The following is a 10,000-nucleotide window of genomic DNA, read 5'->3' on the forward strand; positions in this document are numbered from 1 at the left end:
CTGTGTGCGTTTCATGTGTGCGTGTCTGTGTGTGCGTTTTATATGTGTGCGTTTGTCTGTGTGTGCGGTTTTTATGTATGTGTATATATTTTCCTTGTGCGTCTGTGTAAGCGTTTAGGTATGTGCGTTTTATGGATGTGCACAGGTTTAGTTGGTATATGTGTACTGTATTATGTATGTATGTAGATACTGTATGTATGTATGTATGTATGTATGTATGTGTATATTTTAAGTACACACATGTAGAGGTGAATTATTTATTGGTGTATACAGTATATCTGGTTGAGTAAATGTATGTATGTATGCATGTATGTTGATATGATGTATGTTTACATGTATGCATGTATGTATGTATGTATATGTATGTATGTACGTATGTATGTATGTTTATATGTATGTATGTATGTGTATTTGTATGTATGTATGTACAGTATGTATGTATGTACGTATGTATGTATGTATGTATGTATGTATGTACGTATGTATGTATGTATGTATGTACGTAAGGGCGTGTTGTTGATAGGTGGTTGCCATAGTGATCAATGTTGTCATGAAAACGAAAAAAAAAGGAAAATTAAATATCCTCTTTTCCTAATGACTTCCGGTTCACCTGATTAGCTCCCCTGAACATCACCTGGCCGATGGTTACCTGTCAGCAGCCATGGAATATCTAGCCTGGTTTATAAATGCAAAAAATCGACTCAAAACACGATAATCAACTCAAAATTTAGGCCCATATATAGCGACAGATAGTTATAAAATTTTAAGATGTATTATAAGAAAGATACATATAGAGAGAGATAGATAGATAGATAGATGGATAGGTGGATGGATAAATAGATAGATCACATTCAGACTTGCCTCATTCCATCGTTCCTCTTCACTGAGTCGTCCACTACTGCAAGCCTCTCCGATAGATAAAGTTGGTTGTAGATAGAAAATAGATATCAATAGAATAGATCGTTTTAGCTCAAGGGGTCAAGGATAAATAGGAAGTTGAGATGCATCACGTCAAAATCCACTGAAAACCTGCCATCTTATTTTTTTTTTCTTATTTTTTTTTTCCAGGCTGTTCGGCGCGAAGTGTGAGAGATGTGCTGGAGGGTTCAGCAGGACCGATATGGTGATGCGAGCCAGGGCCAAGATATTCCACCTTGATTGCTTCAGGTGGGTGTGGAAGAGAGGTGGAAGGGGGGAGAGGAAAGGTGGAAGAGGGAGAGAGAAGAGGAGGGAAGGGAGGAAGGAAGGAGGAGGGGGAGAAGAGGAGGGATGTTGAAGAGGAGATAGGAATGAAGCCAGGTGAGGAAAAGACAGAGTGAACCTATTCCACCTTTATTGCTTCAGGTGGGTGTGGAAGAGAGGTGGAAGGGGGGAGAGGAAAGGTGGAGGGGGGAGAGAGAAGAGGAGGGAAGGGAGGAAAGGAGAAAGAGAGGAGAGGAAAGGAGAAGGAGGGAGAGAAGAGGAGGGACGTGGAAGGGGAAATGGGAGTGAAGGGAGGAGAGGAAAGAACAAAGTGAGAATATTCCACCTTGATCGCTTCAGGTGGGTGTGGAGGTGGAATAGGGGTGGAAGAAAGGAGGGGGAGGAAAAGTGGAAGTGGGAGAGAAGGAGGGGAGATAAGAATGGAAGATGGGAGGGCCTGGAGGTAGAAAAGAAGGAAGAATTCTAAGTTACATTACGAAGGTTGTTTGGGGTTTGTGTGGGGATGGGTTGGAATGACCTGGGGAAGGGGAGAAGAAGGAGGGGAAAGGGGAGGAGGAAAAGAGGGGGAGAGAGGAGGAAAGTAAGGGGTTAGAGGAAAGAGAGGGAGGAAAAATGAGGGAGAGAGGAGGAAAGTAGGGATTAGAGGAATGACAGGGTGGGATATGGGTAAGTGTGAGAGGTGTGGGGAGGAGAGAGTTACGGAGGAAGGATAGGGTGATGGATAGTAGACAGGGAGGGAGGGAGGGGACGAGGATAGAGGGAGAGAAAGATCCAGAGGGTGCGTCGGAGAGGGTAAGGGAGAAGAGGGAGGTGGAAGGGAGAGGAGGAAGATGGAAGGGATGGAAGGGATAAGATTGGGAAAGGGATAGGAGAGGATGGGGGATGAAAATGAAGGCCGGGTTCAGGACTGTTTCCCCCCCCCCGTGTGTGTGTGTGTGTGTGTGTGTGTGTGTGTGTGTCTGTACAGTACCAGGTAACATGTGCGTGCGGGAATGTATGTTTGTTCAGGTGAGTGTATGCGTGTGTGTGTGTGTGTGTGTGTGTGTGTGTGTGTGTGTGATGCTATATATGTGCGTCTGTGTGATTGGACATGTGTGTGTTTGTGGATGAGTGAGTGTGTACTTTTACCTGTATGTACGTATGACCATGTGTGTGTGTGTGTGTGTGTGTGTGTGTGTGTGTGTGTGTGTGTGTGTGTGTGTGTGTGTGTGTGTGTGCGTGAGTGAATATGGCTTTATGTATGTGCATCTGTATAACTGTGTATTTATGGATGCGCACATGTACCTTTACCCTTATGTGTGTGTGTGTGTGTGTGTGTGTGTGTGTGTGTGTGTGTGTGTGATCCTGTCCATTAGCGCCGGGTCCCCTGATCATCCCCGGCTCAGGTTCGATTGCAACGCTCTCACTCGCACGCAAATTCCATGCACGCAAACTCCCGCACGCACGCAATTTTCAGACACGTAGAATTTTTTTGCACGCAACTTTTCACTGACGTAACGTGAACATGGACGCAAATTTTATGCACGGATCTTTCACACGCACTCAAATCCCTTGCACGCAACTTTCAGACGCGGTTTTAACAGATACGTAAATTTAATGCACGCAATTCACACATGCACTCATATTTTATCCACGCAAAGTTTATGGCACGCAGGTATCCAAATCCTCACGCAAATTCCATATCTACAGCTCTTACATGCACGCAGATACACCTTGCACGCAACGCTTACTCGCAAATCACACACGCACTCAACTCTCACACTCACTCATTTCACACACGTAGGTAGATAGCTATTTTTCTTATTAGTCCCTCCAGTACGAGATACCTTTCTAAAATTGGATTAGACTGAAGGAACACACACACACACACACACACACACACACACACACACACACACACACACACACACACACACTGAGGGATGAGGGAATGAGGCGTAGGCACGAGGCAGGGGATCGACTAAGTTACCAGCTCTGTTGTGTGTGTGTGTGTGTGTGTGTGTGTGTGTGTGTGTGTGTGTGTGTGTGTGTGTGTGAGAGAGAGAGAGAGAGGTATAGAAGGATGATGATGATGATGATAAAAAGGATGATGGCTCCACTAATGATGATTATGCTGATGTTGTTATTATTATTATTTTCACTCCCTCTACGTAGGGCCCTGTAGGTCTGTACTCTCTGTGTATCCCCGCTACAGGTGTCGCTCGTGTGGGAAGCAGCTGCTGCCGGGCGACGAGTTTGCGCTACGAGACGACATGCTCTTCTGCCGGCACGACTACGACACGATCAAGGAAGAAGCCGCCGACGACACCCTCACGGACGACAACCACAATTCTGACCCCTCCTGCCCCGTACAGTTGGCAGGTTGGTAGGGTGTTGGTAGTGTTGGTAGAGGCCTGGGGGTGTTGGTAAAGTGGTGGTAGTGTTGGTAGAGGCCTGGGGGTGTAGGTAGAGAGTTGGTAGTGTTGGTAAAGTGGTGGTAGTGTTGGCAGAGTGGTGGTAGTGTTGGTAGAGGCCTGGGGGTGTTGGTAGGATGGTGGTAGTGTTGGTAAAGTGGTGGTAGTGTTGATAGAGGCCTGGGGGTGTAGGTAGAGAGTTGGCAGTGTTGGTAAAGTGGTGTTAGTGTTGGTAGGATGGTGTTAGTGTTGGTAAAGTGGTGTTAGTGTTGGTAAAGTGGTGGTAGTGTTGGTAAAGTGGTGGTAGTGTTGGTAAAGTGGTGGTAGTGTTGGTAAAGTGGTGGTAGTGTTGGTAAAGTGGTGTTAGTGTTGGTAGGATGGTGGTAGTGTTGGTAAAGTGGTGGTAGTGTTGGTAAAGTGGTGTTAGTGTTGGTAGGATGGTGTTAGTGTTGGTAGGATGGTGGTAGTGTTGGTAAAGTGGTGTTAGTGTTGGTAGGATGGTGTTAGTGTTGGTAGGATGGTGGTAGTGTTGGTAAAGTGGTGGTAGTGTTGGTAGGATGGTGGTAGTGTTGGTAAAGTGGTGGTAGTGCTGGTAGGATGGTGGTAGTGTTGGTAAAGTGGTGGTAGTGCTGGTAGGATGGTGGTAGTGTTGGTAAAGTGGTGGTAGTGCTGGTAGGATGGTGGTAGTGTTGGTAAAGTGGTGGTAGTGCTGGTAGGATGGTGGTAGTGTTGGTAAAGTGGTGGTAGTGTTGGTAAAGTGGTGGTAGTGTTGGTAAAATGGTGGTAGTGTTGGTAAAGTGGTGGTAGTGTTGGTAAAGTGGTGGTAGTGTTGGTAAAATGGTGGTAGTGTTGGTAGGATGGTGGTAGTGTTGGTAATGTGGTGGTAGTGTTGGTAGGATGGTGGTAGTGTTGGTAAAGTGGTGGTAGTGCTGGTAGGATGGTGGTAGTGTTGGTAAAGTGGTGGTAGTGCTGGTAGGATGGTGGTAGTGTTGGTAAAGTGGTGGTAGTGCTGGTAGGATGGTGGTAGTGTTGGTAATGTGGTGGTAGTGTTGGTAGGATGGTGGTAGTGTTGGTAATGTGGTGGTAGTGTTGGTAGGATGGTGGTAGTGTTGGTAGGATGGTGGTAGTGTTGGTAAAGTGGTGGTAGTGCTGGTAGGATGGTGGTAGTGTTGGTAAAATGGTGGTAGTGTTGGTAGGATGGTGGTAGTGTTGGTAGGATGGTGGTAGTGTTGGTAAAGTGGTGGTAGTGTTGGTAAAGTGGTGGTAGTGCTGGTAGGATGGTGGTAGTGTTGGTAGGATGGTGGTAGTGTTGGTAAAGTGGTGGTAGTGTTGGTAAAGTGTTGGTAGTGTTGGTAAAGTGGTGGTAGTGTTGGTAGGATGGTGGTAGTGTTGGTAAAGTGTTGGTAGTGTTGGTAGGATGGTGGTAGTGTTGGTAGGATGGTGGTAGTGTTGGTAAAGTGGTGGTAGTGTTGGTAGGATGGTGGTAGTGTTGGTAAAGTGGTGGTAGTGTTGGTAGGATGGTGGTAGTGTTGGTAGGATGGTGGTAGTGTTGGTAAAGTGGTGGTAGTGTTGGTAAAGTGTTGGTAGTGTTGGTAGGATGGTGGTAGTGTTGGTAAAGTGGTGGTAGTGCTGGTAGGATGGTGGTAGTGTTGGTAATGTGGTGGTAGTGTTGGTAGGATGGTGGTAGTGTTGGTAGGATGGTGGTAGTGTTGGTAAAGTGTTGGTAGTGTTGGTAGGATGGTGGTAGTGTTGGTAAAGTGTTGGTAGTGTTGGTAGGATGGTGGTAGTGTTGGTAAAGTGTTGGTAGTGCTGGTAGGATGGTGGTAGTGTTGGTAATGTGGTGGTAGTGTTGGTAGGATGGTGGTAGTGTTGGTAAAGTGTTGGTAGTGTTGGTAGGATGGTGGTAGTGTTGGTAAAGTGTTGGTAGTGCTGGTAGGATGGTGGTAGTGTTGGTAAAGTGTTGGTAGTGTTGGTAGGATGGTGGTAGTGTTGGTAAAGTGTTGGTAGTGCTGGTAGGATGGTGGTAGTGTTGGTAATGTGGTGGTAGTGTTGGTAGGATGGTGGTAGTGTTGGTAAAGTGTTGGTAGTGCTGGTAGGATGGTGGTAGTGTTGGTAAAGTGTTGGTAGTGCTGGTAGGATGGTGGTAGTGTTGGTAAAGTGTTGGTAGTGCTGGTAGGATGGTGGTAGTGTTGGTAAAGTGTTGGTAGTGCTGGTAGGATGGTGGTAGTGTTGGTAGGATATTGTTGTTGTTGTTGTTCTAATGTTGATGAGCTGGTTGGATGGTTTCTCTCTCTCTCTCTCTCTCTCTCTCTCTCTCTCTCTCTCTCTCTCTCTCTCTCTCTCTCTCTCTCTCTCTCTCTCTTGCACACCCCTCTCTATCCAATTTTGTAATGCATATATCCCTCACACACACACACACACACACACACACACACACACACACACACACACACACACACACACACACACACACACACACACACACACACACACACACACACACACACACACACACACACACACACACACACACACACACACACACACACACACACACACACACTCCATTACATTGATGGAGTGTGCACATTGAGTACAAGGAGAGGGGAGTGTGTATATGTATATTACATGTATTTTCTGTGTATACTTCCATGGCTGTGTAGAGAGTGTGTGTGTGCATTTTGTCTGTGTAGTTTATTTTCAGTGTACATGTGACTGTATGTGCGTGTGCGTAATTTTATGTACGTGTGTGTTGTGATTAATATTTGTCTGTAGTAAGTGTAGGTATGTATGTACGTGTATGTATGGATGTATGTATATGTATGTACGTGTATGTATGTATGTATGTATGTGTATGTGTGTATGTATGTGTGCTATGTAAGTTATATGCGTGGTCTTTGTATCTATGTAACTATGTAATAATTCTCTCTCTCTCTCTCTCTCTCTCTCTCTCTCTCTCTCTCTCTCTCTCTCTCTCTCCATATGTCAGACGCGCTAGACCTCTAAGCTGATTTGCTGATAACAGCCTCTAGTCAGCTATCATTGGCTGACGAGAGAGAGAGAGAGAGAGAGAGAAAGAGAGAGAGAGAATTCCACCAGCTCCCTTTCTTCAATAATATTCCCTTCCCATCTTCCCTTCCCTTCCCTTCATTTTCATTACGCTTCTCCCTTTTCCCATCTCATCCCTTCCTTTTCCTTTCCCCTCCCCTCCCCTCCCCTCCCCTTCCCTCCCCTAGCCTCCCCTCCCCTCCCCTCCCCTCCGACTGTATATGTAACTTTACCTTTATATCCTTATGGTATCTCCAGTTTCCATTCCATCTCCCCTTCCTTCTCCCCTTTCCTCCCCACTTGCCCTTCCTTCTCCCCTTTGCTCCCCTCTTGCCCTTCCTTCTCCCCTTTCCTCCCCTCTTCCCCTTCCTTTTCCCCTTTCCTCCCCTCTTCCCCCTTCCTTCTCCCCTTTCCTCCCCTCTTCCCCTTCCTTCTCCCCTTTCCTCCCCTCTTCCCCTTCCTCCTCCCCTTTGCTCCCCTCTTCCCCTTCCTTCTCCCCTTTGCTCCCCTCTTCCCCTTCCTTCTCCCTTTTGCTCCCCTCTTCCCCTTCCTTCTCCCCTTTCCTCCCCTCTTCCCCTTCCTTCTCCCTTTTCCTCCCCTCTTCTTCCTTCTTCCCTATCCTCCCCTTTTCCCCCTTCCTTCTTCCCTATCCTCTCCTCTTCTCCCCTTCCTCTCCCTCCCCTCTCTCTTTTGCCGTCTCTCTTTCCCTCCCTCTCTCCTCTCCCTACTCTTTTTATTTCTGCCTCTCTTTTTCTTCTCTCCTTCATCGCCCTCTCCCTCCCCTCTCCCCTCTCCACTCTCTTTTTTCCCTCTACCTCTGTCTTCTTTCCCCTCCCCCCTCCCTTTTGGACTGAATGGAGAGAAAGAGACATCAAGAAATGGAGAGGAGAGAGAGAGAGAGAGAGAGAGAGGAGGAGGATAGGCCAGGGAAAAGAGGAAAGGAACAGGAAAGAGAGGAAAAGTGAGGAAGGGAGAGGAAAGATTTAAGGAAAAGGGAAAAGAGGAAGAAAAGGAGGAGGAAAGAAGTCAATGTAACCGAGATGGAGAGAGAGAGAGACAAAGGAAGGGGAGGGGGAGGGAGGGGAGAAAGAGGGAGGGGGAAGGGGTGGGGAGGAAAGAGAGAGAGAGGGAGGGGGAGAGAAATAAGAAAAAATTGTGAGAGTAACTGGAAAAGGGGAAAGAGGGAGGAAGGAAGGAAATGTAAGTGAAGATGGAAAGAGACATCAAGGAGGGAGGGGAGGGGAGGGGAGGGGGAGGGGGAGGGGGAAGGGAGGGGTGGGGGGGAAGGGGGAGGGGGAGGGTGTTGGGGGGGTCGCGTGAGGGGCCATTTACTAATAATCAAGTTAAGGTAATGTTGTTATCACAGTGCATCTGGCCTACTTCCCCCCCCCTCCCTCACTGCCCTTGCACCCCTTCCCCTCACCCCTCCCCTCACCCCTCCTCATTCCCCTCACCCTTTCACCCCCCCTCACTGTCTTGTCAGCCCCTCTTACTCTTTCCATCACCCTGACCCCTCACCCCCCTGACCCCCTCACCCCCCTGACCCCTACCCCTCATTGTTCAGTCACCCCTTATCCCCTCATTCTCATCCCTTTCCCCACATCCCCCCTTCTCTCCCCCCTCCTCTCCCCTCACCCTCTCCCTATCCTGGCATCCCCCTGTCGCCCCCTCCCTTGTTTTCCCCTCTCCTCCCTACCCTACCCTACCCTACCCTACCGTACCCTACCCTACCCTACCCTACCTTACCCTACCCTACCCTTCTTTACCCTACCCTACCCTACCGTGCCCTGCCCTGCCTTGCCCTGCCCTCCCCATCAATACCCAACATATATACAGCACTGGAACAAGGGCTATTACACCACATACCATCACATACACCAACTTGGGCACTAATACACCTCTGTCTCTCCCTTCACTTCTTTCGCCCCCTTTCTCCTACCCCTTCCTCCCCCTTCCTTTCCCCTCTTTCCTCCATTTACCTCCCTCCCTTCCCTCCCTCCCCCATCCTTGCTTTAAACTCATAAAAAAGATATCATAGACTTGTAGCTGTTCTGTATTATCCTTTGTATTTCTTTGTAATCCTTTCCAGCCTCTTCTCTTTCCCTTCCCTTCCCCTCCCTTCCCTTCCCCTCCCCTCCCCTCCCCTCCCCTCCCCTCCCCTCCCCTCTTCTCTCCACTAACGCCTGTTCGCCCCGCCCCTCTCATTCACCCTGACATCTCTCCCCTTCTCTCCCCTCTCCCCACTTCCTCCCTGCTTCCCTCTCTTCTCCTCTCTCGCCTCCTTTCTTCCTCTCTTCTTCTTCCTCTCCTTTCCCTTCTCCTCTTTTGCTCTCTTCCTTCTCTCTTCTGTTCCCTCCTTTCCCTCACCCTTTATTCCCCCTTCCCCTACTTTCTATTCTCTCTCTCTCTCTCTCTCTCTCTCTCTCTCTCTCTCACACACACACACACACACACACACACATTCTCCTTTCCACGTTTCTTTCCCTCCCTCCCTCACTGCGTCACTTTCCCTCCCTTCCTTCCTCCTTCCATCTCTCTTCCTTCCCTCCTTCCCTCCATTTCCCTCCCTTCCGTCCCCTTCCCCTGCCAAAATGCGTTATTCCTAATTATGTCAAACTGACCAGTGGCTCTCTCTCTCTCTCTCTCTCTCTCTCTCTCTCTCTCTCTCTCTCTCTCTCTCTCTCTCTCTCTCTCTCTCTCTCTCTCTCTCTCTCTCTAAGTTAGCCCCTTCAGAACAAGATATGTTTATATGCTTGTGTGTGTGTATGTGTGTGTGTGTGTGTGTGTGTGTGTGTGTGTGTGTGTGTGTGTGTGTGTGTGTGTGTGTGTGAGAGAGAGAGAGAGAGAGTCCAAGAATGGGCAAAGAAGGGGGGGTGGGGCAAGTACGTCGAGGGGGGGAGGGAGGGAGGAATGAAGGAATGGAGGGAGAGAGGGAGAGAGAGGAGGGAGTGAGGGAGGAAGGGATGGAAAGAGGGATGGAGGGAAGGAAGGAAAGGGAGAGGCAGGGCTGGATGGATGGAAGGGAGGATGGAGGGATGGAAGGAAGGATGAAAGAGATGGAGGAATAGAGGGAAAGAGGGATGGAGACAGGGAGGAAAAACATGGAGGGATGGAGGGAAGGAAAAATGAGAAGGATAGATGGATGGATGGATGGATAGATAGATAGATGCAGGGGAGAACACACAGATGTAAAGAAGGATGGAAGATTTGACTAGAAGGATTGATGGATGGATGGAGGGAGGGTCTAGCTTGAAGGATGGATGGATGGATGGATGGCTGAATGGATGGCTGGATGGATGACTGGATGGATGGCTGGAGTGAGGAGGTCAGGGGGCAGCATTAGGCGTGGTAATTGA

General features: G+C 48.5%; 1 protein-coding gene across 1 annotated transcript in view; it reads left to right on the forward strand.

Moving 5' to 3' along the window:
• The window catches only part of LOC145404422 (insulin gene enhancer protein ISL-1-like), a 160,787-nt gene that overhangs the window by 50,987 nt on the left and 99,800 nt on the right, over positions 1–10,000 (forward strand). Inside the window, exons 3-4 of the mRNA XM_080275940.1 lie at positions 1,069–1,167; positions 3,398–3,564. Of these exons, the coding sequence (XP_080132066.1) occupies positions 1,069–1,167; positions 3,398–3,564 (266 nt within the window). The remainder of the gene's footprint in view (positions 1–1,068; positions 1,168–3,397; positions 3,565–10,000) is intronic.

Source organism: Coenobita brevimanus, chromosome 63, assembly GCF_032717465.1.
Source record: "Coenobita brevimanus isolate Jiangsu-jjx chromosome 63, ASM3271746v2, whole genome shotgun sequence".
Taxonomy (NCBI): Eukaryota; Metazoa; Arthropoda; class Malacostraca; order Decapoda; family Coenobitidae; genus Coenobita; species Coenobita brevimanus.